At 47.1% G+C, this 15,297-nt stretch overlaps 1 protein-coding gene across 1 annotated transcript in view; it reads right to left on the bottom strand.

Moving 5' to 3' along the window:
- Positions 1-14,055, bottom strand: part of CPNE9 (copine family member 9) — a 58,837-nt gene extending 44,782 nt beyond the window's left edge. Inside the window, exons 1-2 of the mRNA XM_072989252.2 lie at positions 13,857-14,055; positions 4,644-4,684 (exon numbers count right to left, since the gene is read on the bottom strand). Coding sequence (XP_072845353.1) covers positions 4,644-4,684; positions 13,857-13,930 — 115 coding nt within the window. The 5' untranslated portion in view covers positions 13,931-14,055. The remainder of the gene's footprint in view (positions 1-4,643; positions 4,685-13,856) is intronic.
- Positions 14,056-15,297: the final 1,242 nt, after the last annotated feature.

Raw genomic sequence — 15,297 nt, 5'->3', positions numbered from 1 at the left:
CAACCTCTAGCTTCACAGCCAAGTGCCTAACTCATTGAGCAGCCCAGCCAAATAATAGCTGAGAGGGAGATTTCCCTCTACATTTTGTTCTCCTACGGAATATAACAGCAGAAGAACAAGGTTCTGGGAGTCTTGAGGGACAAACTGGGCTATCATCCTTAAGTAGAATTATTGTTATGTACTTTCAACTTGGGACTGCTTATAGTGAACCTAACAGGGCTTTCAAGGTAAGTGAGATACATAGTAACGATAACCCGTGTAACAAAAATCGCTGCAAAGCGATTTCGTCGCTATGCGAAAATAAAAAGCCCATAGGAATGCATTAAAACCCATTTAATGCGTTCCTATGGGCTTCAGACTCACCTTAAAGCGAAAATCCTCCATATGGCGGCCATTTTCGCTGCTCGGTAAGCGAGGAATCCAGGCGAAAACACAGCGGCCGGCCATTTTTTTTACCCGGTGGCCATTTTGGAACCACCAGTCAGCTGTTGGAAAATCATCGCTATGTGGTAAGTGAAACAGCGAACTGATCATTACAAAGCGATTTTTTCCATTAAAAACATCGCGATGTGATCGCTTTTGCGATCACAAAATCTTCATCACTATGCAGATTTATCGTTAAACAGGGAGCCCGTTAAGCGAGGCACCACTGTATTTAAGGAGTGGCTTTACCAGTTCTGCACCACCAGTGAGCTTCCATGGCTGAGCAGGGATTTGAACCCAGGCCTCCTGAGTGCTAGTCTGTCACTCTACTCACCACACAACACTGAGCGTCACCATCCTTGTAAACAGCCTTTTGAAAGCAAATAGTAGACATGTTCTAGAGGGGCGGGGTAAAAATCAAATAAATAAATAAATAAATAGATAGACAGACAGACAGACAGACAGACAGACAGACAGACAGACAGACAGACAGACAGACAGATAGATAGATAGATAGATAGATAGATAGATAGATAGATAGATAGATAGATAGATAGATAGATAGATAGATAGATAGATAGATAGATAGATAGATAGAGTGGTGCCTCGAGTTATGAACATCCCTACTTACGACCATGTTGAGTTACGACCAGCTCTGGACTAAAAATTTTGCTTCCACTTACGAACAAAAAAGGGCAGGGAAAAAAGGCGGGAAGTTCAAATTGCTAACTTTAGGTGGCGACGAGGCTGCTTCTTTGTAGCTCTTTCGCCCCAGCAGTTAGTGTGCATCAGAGGAAGAGGCTTGGGACTGCCTGGCTTCTGCTTCTGAGTGTGTGTGTGCGTGTGTGTTTGCAGGAAGGCTTCGGGCTGCCTGCTAAGGTAAGGTGCTGTTTTCTGCTTTTAAAAGACTGTTCTGGGTGTTTTTGCAGGGTGGTTATGAGCTGGGGGGGTTAAGTTTCTGTGCTCTGATGGGTCTTCGGAGGTTTGTTTGCTTTTGTTTTTCACCCCATTTCCGATGGGTCTTGGGGGGGTTGGCTGCTTTTGGGGGGTTCCCCCTATTTCTGATTGGTCTTGAGGGTTTGTTTTTTTGTTGGCTTTCCCCCATTTTCAATGGGACTTGGGTTTGGTTGCATTTTGGGGTTTCCCCCCCATTTCCAATGGGTCTTGGGGGTGTCCTCTGGAGTGCTGTCCTCTGAAAATGCCCGCCACACAGACTGGCGAAACGTTAGGAAGATCAACCTTCAGAACATGGCCAAAGAGCCCGAAAAATCCACAACAACCTTGGGGGGTTGGTTTGTTTTCTGGCTCCCCCCCATTTCCGATGGGTCTTGGGGGGTTTGGTTGCTTTTTGGCTCCCCCCCCACATTTCCAATGGGTCTTGCATGTTTCCCTTGCTTTTTCTTTTGCTTTCTTTGCATTTCCGACCTTGTCTCTTTGTTCTCTGTGCATTTCCAATCTGCTCTGTTTGTTTTTTGTGCATTTATTGCACGCTTTATTGCTTTTCTCCCCCCTCTTCGGACAGAATGGATTAATCTAATTTCCAATGAGTCTTGCAGTGATTTTTTTTTTCGTGATTTTTTCCCTTCGGCTGGAAATGGCGCTTCGACTTATGACCATTTCGAGTTATGACCATCTTCTGGAACAGATTATGGTCGTAAGCTAAGGCACCACTTTACCAGGAATGGAGAGTCAGAGGGCTGCCTCTAGGATGGAAACAGAGCATGCAAGTCCTTGCCTCCTCTTGCTACTTGCACTGGAAGAAAATTCCACTTGTAGCCGTGAGAACCATTTGATCTAATGCAAAGAGGCCCAAGCTCCCCATCCACACTGGAGCCAGATGCCAAAGATGATTGTGCGAATGATTGTGTCCTCTAGTTAAGCACAGACAGTCTTCTTGGCCAATGCCAATCCAGGCTGGAAGTGGCCAACACCCATCTAAGGACTCCACCCCACCAAAGAGCCAACAGGGTTTGATTAGAGCAGGCATATCACCCTTTGCCTGTGCCTACAAGCTGTTGCCCTACAAGTCCTCCTCCCCCAAACTTCCTGCCCTCTCCCAGTGTGGGTTCAATTTTGGGGGGGGGGGGCTGGACACACAGAGTGCATCTCTCTGCCCATCTCTGAGGACTCAGTGAAAATCAGGAGGCAAGAAGAAGTTCAACCAGTTTTGTGGCAATATTGTTGGCTACTTGTTGCCTTGGGGGGCACAATTCAAGTTAGTGGTGCTTACCTAACGGGAAACACCTCTCCCAAGCTGTCCATGAAAACTGGCTTGGAGGTGCCTTTCAGGTTTCCCTTGAGGGTATGATGGAAGCTTGCAGAAGGGTGCCCTCAATCGCAATCTGGCCTTTTAGAATGGCACGTTTGCCTTCAAGGAATCATGTCAACCGCCATCAAAGTTTTGAAAAGTTACTTTTTCGAACGACAGCTCTCATAACTTCCCAGCCCACTTCCAGCCAGCGTACTGATCTGCTCCCTGAGATACCCCAATGAGCTTCTCCTGAAGAATCGCAAGGCTCCCACAGAGCACACAAGAGGGATGATGCCTATAACAATTTGCCAACTCATACATTAATCATTGTAGAATGTAAAGCATAGGCAGCAACCTTTTTTGCATGTCGGGTTGATTTAGAATCAGAGAATCACAGAAGACTAGCGCTGGAAGGGAATCCAGGGCTTATCAAGTCCAGCTCTGTCAACGTAGGAGATCTCTAGCTAAAGCATCCCTGACATGGGGTTGTTTAGCTTCTGCTTAAACACCGCCAATGTTGGAGAGCCCACCACCCTACAAGGCAGTCCATTCTCTTGCCAAACAGCTCTCACTGCCACTGGCAATGGTGCGGCTAAAAAATATTGTAAATAAATAAATAAAATAAATAAAAATCTCAATTTCGGTAATTTAAATCCATTACTTTGAGCCCAGCTCTCTGGAGCTGTGGAAAACAAGCTCAGTCCATTTTTCATGTGACAGCCTTGCAAACCTTTGAAGATTGCTATCAAATTGCCTCTCAGTCTTCTCTTCAGCCAACCTGCCCAATTCCCTCAGCTTCGTTCTCTCAGAGGAAAGTATTTGAGGTTCTCTCTCTCTCTCTCTCTCTCTCTCTCTCTCACACACACACACACACACACACACACACACACACACACACACACACAAACCAGGGATGGCACTTAAGGCCTCTAGGAAAAATGCCTAAGGAGGATACCCTTCCCTCTTTCTCTGCCTCTCTTTCCATTAGTTCTCTCATCAAGACCATCTCCATTCCACCCCCTTTGCCCAACTTAGAAGAATTCCACTTAGTTTTTAAAAAGCATTTTAACATTTAATGAAGACTCCTGTGACACGCTTACTATATGTTTCATAGATTCCATCTCACTTCATCATATGCCTAATGTTTTGTCCAGAACTTCCAGTAGAAGTATAATATACAATATTGGGGTGGTTTGAGGGGGGGGGCTTGTTCCCAGCTACCCTGGTACCATGATTTTTGTATTATCAACTATAGTTTTGTGGACAGCTAGTGTTAAGAACAAAGGGTCTTGTGGCAACTTAAAAATTAACCTCCTTAATTTCCAAGAGAGGAGCTGTGTCAGCTCACAACAGAAACTACAAAGACTCTTGCAAAACCCTAACCAACAAATTGAATATGGTGTACGTTTTTGTACACTGTAACCCACTTCTTTACAGGCAAGTGGTCCCTGTCGCCACCCACCACCCCTAGTTTCAGAATTTAACTTCCTTTTGACTGTGTAGTCCAAAATCTTCACTCTTCCCAACCCTGCGTACATGTCTTCTCTCTCTGAAATTCTGAGGAACAATCCCTGTATCTCTGTTGGTGTGGCTTAAAGTGCACGAAAGTTAATGCCACGGGAAATCTGTTTGATGTTACAGTCCCCTGGGATTCACTGCGACTCATTTTGTCTCAACAGATGAACACAGATGGCCCTCTGGCAATGGCGCTCTCTGTACAGTATATAATTGGGTTGATGTGAGACTCTGACAAGCCAACTGCTCTGAGTTGATGTCTTATGGGGTTGGATTGTTCTGGACCAGAAGATCACACTGATGCAACTTATTTTATGATAGTCACCAAAGGATGATGAATTCTTTTCTCTTCTTCTCTTGCCTTTCCAACAATATTCATCAGTTCCTGCTAAGGATGGTTCCTGCACCCACTCCCACATCCACCCCTGCAACTCTGCAAGTTTGGCTGACTTACTTGGATCAGATTTGGAGAATGTATCCAGATCCAGCAGGTTCCTGGGAAGATTTGGAAGCAAAGAGGAGAAAGAGAGAGAGAGAGAGAGAGAGAGAGAGAGAGGTACAGCCTGTAAGTTTAGAGATTAGCAAGGGCATAGAGGGTGGGTGTATAAAATTGTCATGGAAAAGTCACTTTTTAATACTACAGCTTCTTCAACATTCCACCCCATGTGCCTACTTTTCTAAGTTCTGGAAGCTTTCCTAAGCACTGCTTTAATACCAGCCCTGTCCGCTGGGATTTCTGGGAGCCAGAATCTACAAAAGTAACTTTTCTATGCTCTGTGTAGGACTTCTTTGATTCTGTTTCTCCTCCCCACACCAAAGTCACCCCGACCCATCTAAACTGTTTTTGTTCTCTCACCAAAACGTCTTCTATTGCTTGATTTATTAATACATCCAAATTAAGACCATTAAAAGAGGCAATTAAATCAACAATGAAGTGGCAGCTTCACATCATGGATAAGAGGAGAGGACGAATCTACCACCCGCTCCACCCTAAAAATGAAATCCTTAGAAAAGAATGGCTGAACGGGGGATGGAATGAGTGAGAATTTTGTTTGGTTCAATTCTTGATACAAACAGAGCAACATTTCCACAACTTCTTCCTAAATTTTATGGGGGGGGGGGAACCTTAAGGATTAAAAAAAAATCCAAGTGCTGGAAAAAGCAAAAATGATATTCATTAATCCAGGCAGATGGCTTTGGTCGGTTAACTTGTAAAGCTCTGGCTTCAAATCCTTGTGTATTCAACCATGTTTATGGTGCTGCTGAATTAAAGATGCCACCCCTTTTTTTACTGACAGATTCTTAATGTTTCACTTTGCGGACGGGGGGATGGTGGAACAGTACCTTCTCTGATACTGGGAATAGCTGTTTCTATTGAATAAAACCAGTGCAGCTGATTTGAGAATTTTGTTTGACTTGTTCATGGTAAAAACTTTCAGAATTTGCAGATCGCTTCCCATATGCAATGAGAAGCACTGGAGAACAACACCACGTGAAACAAATAAAGACATAAATATTGAATAAATGGATAAATGAATGAATGAGGATTACTACATCTGTCAGAGATAGAGAGAGAAAGTCCAAGGAGAACTGTCTCCTGTCTGTACTTTAAGACAGTATTTTTATGAACGTCAAGTTAGTTAGGCATCCCAGTGATTTCAATGAAACTTTTTATTGTTCTATTATTTTCATAAGTGCTTTTATTGTTGCTTTTTTTCCCTTTGTAAACTACCTTGACGGTTTTGTTGTTTGTTCGAGATTGAAAAGCAGCATGGAACTGCCAATGGATGAGTAAATGAAGCATTTACCTTTCGTGGGCTAAGCTATTCTTTCCTCCGAAGGCCGTGGTGATTCTACCATACCGAAAGCACAGTTAAAAGCAGTGTACATCACACAGTTGTCACAGCCGTGTTCCCGGCAGCCAGGTGACAACGCTGAAGTTTGTTCTTGGTTTGCAGCTGCTTATGCAACACAGAGCTTGTGCTGGGGAATCTCAAAAAGCAACTGGAGCTTATACCTCTGTCGTTGTCATGATGACAGGAACTGCTGGATAGTTCAGTGGTTTAGGTCTCTGGCAGTAGAGCCAGAGGTTGTGAGTTCGATTCCCCACTGTGCCTCCTTGACAGGGGCTGGACTCTATGGTTCATAGGGTCTCTTCCAGCTCTGCAGTTCTAAGATCATTATATAATTTTATAAGATCATTACATAATTATATGATTTGGAAATACAGTAACTTAAAAGAATTACCTTTTTTTTTTTGGATAACAACTCTCAGAATCCTTCCAGAGGCAGAGAGGAATCTGGGAGTTGTAGTTTGAAAAAGGAGCACTTTCAAGTTCTGAATTCAAAGTGGGTGCAAAGGTTTGTGCTCTGCCCTTTTTTTTATTCTCTCTGAATGCATGGTTTGTATTCCCATTCCCTTTTGCCAAACGTGGAACAGTTACTTTCGGTCTACAACTCCCATACTATCTAGAGGAATCTGGGACTCATAGTAAAAAAAAAACAACTTTTCCTAGCTTTGTTCCCTTGCATGATATTCTTCCATGCAGCCTCGCTAACGTTTTCCTCCAGGCTCTGCTAAAGGCTTCTTGTCTTCTTTCTTTCTTCCCTGATATTCTGGCTGACAATCATTGCCTGCATGCCTTAAGCTCCTCCATTAAGAATAGCTCCATCTTTATGGGTATAACTGCTGTGCAGCTGTTACCTTGTCATTGGCTGGTAAAAATTTTAACCTATAAATGGGCTTCCTGTTGTGTTTCATCACTGTCTGAGTTAGGAACTCTTCTGCATCCACATCCTGGCTGCAGATTACAACTAACAGAGCCTCCTCTTTGGACCCTGCCTATCTCCGCAACTCGGTACAGTACTAGCTTCACATATCATGATTCAAAGAGGGAGGCCCCACTGGATTCCCTGGGATTGTTTCCGAATACTACGTTTGTTTAAGATTGCAGCCCTGATCTCTGTTCGTTCTCGCCCCCATTTTCAACAACAAGCCAAATTAGTGGAATACCTGCCTCATGCGAACCCAAATGTCAAAATGTGCAAGTCTTCGAGATCATCAGACCTCTTCATCAGACAAAATATTACAAAAAACAGGTGGCAGTGGGGAGAGCCTGTGTTCATGTTGGACTCATGATGCCTACACGATTAGAATCTTGAAGGGAGGAGATAATCTACAAACATTCAAAGGAGGTTTTAGCAGGTGAGTGGAGGTTTTCTGGAAGAATAAAATACTAATGTCTTCATAAAATAAAAAAAATGGGTGAAGCAACACATTTCCCCGACTCCTCTCAGGCCTGGGACGTGTCTGTGTGTCTGTTTAATATGAAAAGATCACACAGGATGCATCTAAGGCATTGACAAGTATTAGAGGTGGTGAAGTTAGTGCCGTCTTTCTTTAAACAAATACAGCCAAAGCTTCCTTAGGTTTCTAGTCCATAAGAAAGACATGTTTGATGAGGTGCAGCCTGATGAAAGATAAAAATCAGTCTGGGTTGTAGTGGCCATGTGGCACAGTTTTAAGCCCTATGCCTCTTCTTTACAATTAGCAGAAGAGCACTCAATTATGCTAAACATACACACACACATGCCAAATTGCACAAATGATCCAAGCTGTGTCCATTTTTGTTACTAAATGTGTATTGTCTTTTTACCACAGCTATAATGATGCTCCTATTACTAATTATTTTTTGTTTGCTATTCAGAACAATACCTTCTACCTGTTACACTGAGCCATCCTTGCACTTCAGCCAACTAGCCTGGAAAAGTTACCTTTGAGACTACAGTTCCCAGAGTCCTGAAGGCAGGAGAAGTTATAGTGCAAAAAAGAAGTAATTTTTTGAAGTTTTTGGTAGTTTCTTGTGGTGCTGGCTTTCCTGTTTTCATCACACAGAGTTTGCTTTATTGGAAAACTGCTTCAAACACCTGATTGATCCCAAATAGGAGCCTTCAGGTCAAACACAGAGCTCTGTTTCATGGACAGCTTCTTTTTCTGTCCAAGGGTCCTCAGTACTGGGCACGGTCTCCCCCACAGCTAGAACTGACCCACTTTCCCCCCAAATACATGGAACTGGATACCCAGTATGAAGCTCTGCATCGTCTTTGTAGAAAAAGCAAGTGGCTAGCCCTCATGGTTACCAGAACACTCTACTGGTGCAGTTTGACAAATTAGGGAAGGCATGGCAGTATGTACCAACACTAATTCCTGGACAATATGGCTTAGCCTCTCCTGAAGACACTTCTCTCCAATATCTATAGGGTGTCACCAATATTCAGCCGTGTCCTTCCTCATCTACCAAGCCTTTGCATCTCAGTTTTCCTCACCCTGACCTTGTCCCAACCTCTTCAGTTCTTTGAAAACTTCACCCTTAGAAACTTAATAAATTATGCAAGAAAAACTAGCCATATGCGGAAAAAACTTGAGTTGCATAATTCATTCTGTGCACAGATCTGGGGTTCGCATAACATTAAAAAAAAATCACACATAGCTTTCCAAGTGGGAGACACCCAGGCCAGCTTGTAAAAGCAAAGTCTGCTGCTTCTAGTGCTTAAAGCACTCTGTGGGCAGTTTACAATTCAGTTATGCAGGCTACACATTCCCCTTGCCCCCCATTAGCTGGGTACTCAGTTTACTGACCTCAGAAGGATGGAAGGCTGAGCCAACCTCAAGGCTGCTACCTGAACCCAGGATCAAACTCAGATTGTGAGCAGAGTCTTCACTGCAGTGCTGCAGTTTAACAACGGCACCATGAGACGGGTGCTTTCCTGGACAAGAGTCCTCTTCCTATCTGTCCCTCTTCCCCCTCCACACCTATGTGTACTGGATTGCCGTGCTGTTATGATTCTTCAGGACAGAGCCTTTGAGAGCTCTTACAGGCACAAGGAGCATAGCAAGGGGGTAAAGTCACACGGTGTCTCCTTCCACCATGCCAGCCTCGCATTCAGCTGGGCAGGCCAAAGGCAGGGGATGGAGGGGTGGGGGACACCAGCCTGAAAGCAACCGTCCACTTACAAAGGCCCAGTCCAAATGGGGGGAAAGGCACCCCAGAACCCTTCCTGAGTCTTTTACCAACATCTCTCAAGAACCAGCTGCGCATAATGTGACTTTGGTGAAAACTCTCATGGGATTCGGTGCATTGCTGAAAGGTTCTTGAGGAGGCCTGAGGTGGTTTATATCAGGCCTCTTAATTCCTCCTTGTACCTGTAATAATGAAACAAACAAACAAAATAGCGCCCCATCCCCCGCCCTCTTTCTGATTTTGCTTCTATGGCGTTATGCCCCTCGTTAAGTCTGAGACATGCTAAGCAAGCTACAGCCATGACAGGCGGCAGGAGAGAAGTCCCTGGAGCGAGTGGTGCTGGCTTCTGCCCTCATTACAGGCAGTTAGGCCTTCCGGATCCTCTCGGTGGCTCCTCTAACCCAACTTTCCTTCTGCTCCTTAACAGGAGCTCAGATCAAATGAGTCTGCAGGCACTTAATGCCAAACAGCTTCCCTCTGTAGAACTGGGGCTGTCAGAACAGTGTTCTCTACCGCTGCTAAACGGAGCTGAAAAGATGCCTACCATGAAACCCTCTCGCTCCAGCCTCTATGTGTAGACCAGCCTTCCGAACTCCTGTGCCTGCTAGAGAAGCCGAACTACAAATGACATCATCCTTGTCCAGGACTGCTCGTGAGAGTTGTAGTCCAGCATGTTAGGCTGGGGGAAGCCAATGCAGATGTACAAAGCCATCACCATGCTTCCCTCTTACACCTGAGGTGAGTTGCAAGCCTCTCAGTAGCGGAATGGAAATATTTCTGTCTGCTGCTGTAGGAAGACAAGGACTGATCAATCCATGTAGGTGCCTGTTTTTTTCGGCATCTGGCTTATGACAACCTTTTCCAGGGTTTTCCAGGTAGAGACTACAGTGGTGCCTCACTAGACAATGATAATCCGTTCCACTGAAATTGCTGTTTAGCGAAATCATTGTCTAACGAAAAGCATTTCCCCATTGGAATGCATTGAAACCTGTAATGCGTTCCAACGGCGAAGAATCGTCATCTAGCAAATATTGGCCATAGGAAAGCCGCTTTGCGAACCGCTGATCAGCTGTTTAAATCGCTGTCTTGTGAAGCTTAGGTCCCGAAAACACCTGTTTTGTGAGCGCGGAGGGAGCTGTCAAAATCGTTGTCAAGTGAAAATCGGTTTGCGAAGCAGGGACCAAACATTGTCCAGCGAAATTCCCCCATAGGAATCACTGTTCTGCGAATCGCTATAGTGATCGCAAAAAGTCAATGTCTAGCGAAAAAACTGTCATGCGGGGTAACTGTCTAGCGAGGCACCACTGTATTCCGAGGGGATTCACCATTCTCTTCTTCCGGGGGCAGCTTGCCCAAGGCCACCCAGGCTGGTTCTACTCACAAGAAGTATTGTGAGGAATTGAACTCCCAACCGCTGGCTCCACAGTGAGACATCTAATTCAGTCCGCTATCCATCTATCCTGCACCCTACCTCATGGAAATCCCCTTATTTTGAGGGACAGGGGAAGAGGAGGGACTACAAATCTAAGGAATCCTTCACTTAGCCTGGCCGGTGGCCCGAGTGATTCTGAGCTGCTAAACTCTCCTCCTGCCCAAAAGTTGGGCTCATGTGTTCAATTCCTTTGACCTGAAGGCAAGCATGACTTGCTTCCTCCTTCCTTCTGGGGATACTGAGACTTGTAAGTTGGTTTGTTTTTTTATTTCTTTCCAATTCTCTCCACATCAGGTACGTGGTGAAGAAGAGAGAGAACTTCCACCATGGAGCAGTCAGTTCCTGGACAACTTTCCAGGGGGGTGCTGGTGCACGGCAGGTGGCAGCCATGGGAAGAGTTGCTTCTTCTCTCCCTTTCTCCGCTTTAGACGGGAGGGGAAAGGAGAAAGAGACACTGCAGCATCCCTTGCTACAGCTCAGGGGCCCCTCCCTCCATAGCAGCTCCACCCAATCTCTGGAAACAGAAAAGTCTTTGTTTGCTCAAAGCAATCTACCTTGGCCAGGTGAGCACACCTTAGGGATCCCTTAGGCAAACAAGCAGCTACTACCTCTGTCTGGCTTCCAAGAAGCTAGGAACTCTAAGGCAAGTGGATGGGAGGTTTCCCAGACATGATGGCCACAATTCCTTCTGCCCTCTGCAAATCTGGAGAACTCTGGTTTAAGGAAGCGGATGGGGAGCAAGGCTATGCGATAAGGGAGAGGGGAGCCTGCCACAAAGGAGACAACCTCTTTCATAGAATCATAGAACAGTGAAGTTGGAAGGGGCCGACAAGGCCATCAAGTCCAACCCCTTGTTTCAATGCAGGAATACCGATCAAAGGATATCTGCCAGGTGATTGTCTTAAGTTTTTTCTTGTGAATCAACTTTCTCTGATTTCTTAAGGAATGTAAGAGAAGCAGTCTGAATGGAATAAAAAGCCCAGTCCTCTATGCAGCCAGCTGGAGGCCTTTGGGAAGTTTTATCAGATCAGGTGTCCCCAAATATTGCCCCTGAACCGAAGCTTTCAAAAGTCACTTCTTTGGACGGCGGGTCTTAAAAATGCTCCCCAATCCCCCAACCAGCATGGCTACAAAAAGGATTCTCCTAAGATCTGCTCTGAAAACGCCATCCCCTCCCCTCATAGGTATGGTCTTCTCTTCTTTATACCTGATCCCCACCACCTTCCTTAACCCCCCACCCCACCCAGGAGACTTTGCACTCTGAACAGTAGTAAAAGGCAGCCCAGGGCTCCTTGCAATGAGAGTCCGTCCATCCTCGGTGTTCCTCCGGGGGCACAGATTTCTCTCCACTCTCTTTGCACAGGAAAGCGGGTTGATGCTTATCGCTGGTGGTAGCCACAGCTTCTCTCGCTGCCGGGAGGAAGGCTCCTTTTCTGTGTCCATTCAGATCTATTTTTAAACCCAGCCTCCAGGGACCAGGATTAATTGGCGTACAGGCACTGCTGTGGCAGAAGCCTTCTCCCTGCAGCCCAGGCTCTCCTCTTCGCCCCAATCCTGCGCTCCTCCCCCTCCAGCCTTCCATCTGCTGTGTATTCTACACTTAATGTCCAGGTGACCATCAAATAGCCCACAAATGCAGAGAAGGCATTTCCCCCAAATGTCTAGGTAGCTTAGCACATCCTCTTACTTTGTTTTTATTCAGCTCGTACCTCCCAGAATGAAATTTATATTTAGCTGTTAAAATAAATCATGCAAATTTGGATAACTTCACACACACACACACACACACACACACACACACACACACACACACACACACACACACACACACACACACACACACAACTTGTACATGATTTTGGCACAAATTTTGCAAACTGTTGTTCAGGTACTGAAACAAAGATTTAAGGAAGCAGAAATGAGATGTTAAAAAAAGGAAAGGGAAAAGAGAACTAGGAAGAGAACAGGGATGTTGAGGGAATTACAGGGAAAAATCACATCTCCTAACCACTGAAAACCCCGTGTAGTGTCTGTCCACAAAACTAAAAGAAACTTTGCTGACTTTTCTCTGTGATCGTAAGGACTAGAAACTTGCTTTTTTCCTGTTTGCTAAGGAAATCTCAGATGTTAAAAAGTGTGTCAGATGTGCCAATTCAAAGCTCTTCTATAAAACAGAGTTTATATATGGTCTCAAAAGTCTATGTGTAGTGATATCAAGCAGTACCCAACTGGCTTGGAAGTCTATGCTGAGTAGCCCCCAAAATGTATATAACTCTTTAGTAAAGAACATTGCCCTTCCCTGTACTTACGAGAGCAAGACGATGCAGTCATTCATCTCCCAGCTTCTTCTAACCCTGTATTTCTAGTTCATGGAACTCACCCAGCACATCTGTGCAAAAGTGAATGCTGCATGCCTTGGGATGTGTATTATACACACATGGAGACAGGTGCCTATTGCTACAGTCATGAAACATGAACATTCATCCAAAGGAAAGATCCAGAGCAAAACAACAGTGCTTGCGAAGCAGTTCAAAGGACAAATGAAACACGCACATTGGTTGATGACAACGAATGTGCCAGTGTGAAAGCAGAAAGATTATGGTGAACACCTACATGCTCATTGTAATACATGAATGGAACATGAACGCAGTACTAAAAATGGCACATACAGCTGGGAAAAGGCATGAATGCCGGACATGTGCACGCAGTGTGTAAATACAGAGAATGGCACATACTGAACCTGGAAGGACACACACATGTACACATAAATGACAAGACAGTTGGATAAGTATTGTACACAAGGAAAACCAGATCAATGACCTATTTGCAGCCCTGAGAATATTGGATCTACTCCTATATTGTACACCTTCAAACCAGTACCCTTTCACTGGGGCCCTGAAAGGCACACATATTTGCACCACTCCGCTCACCACAATCCGGAGAATGCACTCTTGCACACTCACTCACCAGGGCTGCACTATTTACACTAATCCAACCCCCTGCTGAGACACGCAGGTTCTCTGTTGGGAGGCGTTTCTTCTATAGTTGAGGAAGGGAAGCCCTACCAGGAGAGGGGCTTTGACTTAATCCTCCTCCGGAAAGAGAGAGACGACGGGTCAAACAGGCTTTCGGCGGACCGGTGTGTGTGTGTGTGTGGGGGGGGTCGGTGGGTCCCTCTCCCCTCCCTCCCTTCCTCCGCTTCCATCGCACTCACCTGCAGGAGACGGTGATCTCCACCTTGGTGGCCACTCTGGACGGAGCGGGCTCCATGTCCCCCATCGACGCCATCCCGGCCGGACCGAAGCCGCGCTAGGAGCCAAGCGGGCCTCGCTCCATGGGGCAAGGGAAGCGGCAGGCTCGGGCCGCAGAGTTGGCGGGGCGGCGCGGGGCTGGGGGGGAGGGTGATTGGCCGGCCGGGCTCTCTCGGTGGTCCGCTCTGCCCCAGCCGCGCCCGCCTTTCCTCCGGCCGCAGGGGGGCCGCACGTGTGTCCCGGAGAGGGGAGGAACCGGCCGGCGAACAACGGGGGGGGGACACTCGCGCTCCCGCCCTTCCTTCCCGCCTTCGCCGGGCTCTAGGGGGCGCCCCGTGCGCGCCCTTTGGCCGCCGTCTGAGCGCGGCGAGGAGCTGTCCGAGGTGCTGAACGCGGCAGGACGAGGCGCCGAGGAGAGCTGTCCACCTTCCTTCCTCCCTTTCGCGCCGCGGGACTCAGCGAGGCGCCGGGCGGGAGGAGAGAGGCGAGGCGAGGGCTTCGCTCCAAGGAGCGGCGGGCGGACCCTTCCTCAGCCCGGCGTCCTCCCCGCTCGCGGCTCCGCCCCTATGAGGGCTATGGAGGCGAAGGGGGTGCCTCCTTCCCTCCCTCCCTCCCTCCCTCTCTCCTTGCTTCCTTCCTTCCTTGCCTGCCTGCCTTCACGCCGCTGGCTGGCTGGCTCGCTCCCGTTTCCCTCCCGTCTGCAAAGCGGGCGAGTTTAAAAGCTCCGCCGCTGTTCCGAGGCGTGGGCCGGGCTATTTATAGCCTTCGGGAAAAGGCAGGCGGAGGAAAGAGCGCGCCGCGACCCGGGACCCCGGCGGACCCTTCGGGCCCGGAGCCGCGCAAGGGCGGAGCGGGCGCGGGAGGGTGGGCGAGTCGTGGCGTGGCGTGGGTGTGTGTCTCCTTCTCGGCTGAGATTTCCGCACCACCCAAGACGGTGAGCTTTTTCCAGCCGACTCGCTTCTTCCCTCCACCGGGACCGACCCAGAGGTGCATCGCTGCATCGCCCAGTTGACCGAACTTCGTGCCCGTTGCCTTCTGCTGGAACCACCCCGTGGGTTTTTACAGTGCGCTCCTAGGCGGGTCGACTCAGAAGTAGGAGCCACTAAGTGCAGAAGAACACACCCAGCGAGTTGGACTTTGTCTTTTAAAAGTGGGGTGGTGGTGCTAGTGGACGCATTTTACTCCAACCACCCCAGTGAAGAAAAAAAATACATATTAACATAGTGTTGAACTTCATCCAATGCGGAAACCCAGATAAAGGCAAGGGAACACCACTTGTGATGATCCCGACCTTATCCATCCAGTCTTTTCGTTTTTTAAGGGCCGATGGAGAGAAGCATTTGCTTTTTCCATTCCTGAGCAAGCCTTAGCGTCAGGACCTTCTGGGGGACATTAATTCACGAG

Source organism: Pogona vitticeps, chromosome 2, assembly GCF_051106095.1.
Source record: "Pogona vitticeps strain Pit_001003342236 chromosome 2, PviZW2.1, whole genome shotgun sequence".
Classification (NCBI taxonomy): Eukaryota; Metazoa; Chordata; class Lepidosauria; order Squamata; family Agamidae; genus Pogona; species Pogona vitticeps.
The sequence above is the reverse complement of the archived record's forward strand: the minus strand, read 5'-3'. Positions and strand labels throughout refer to the sequence as shown.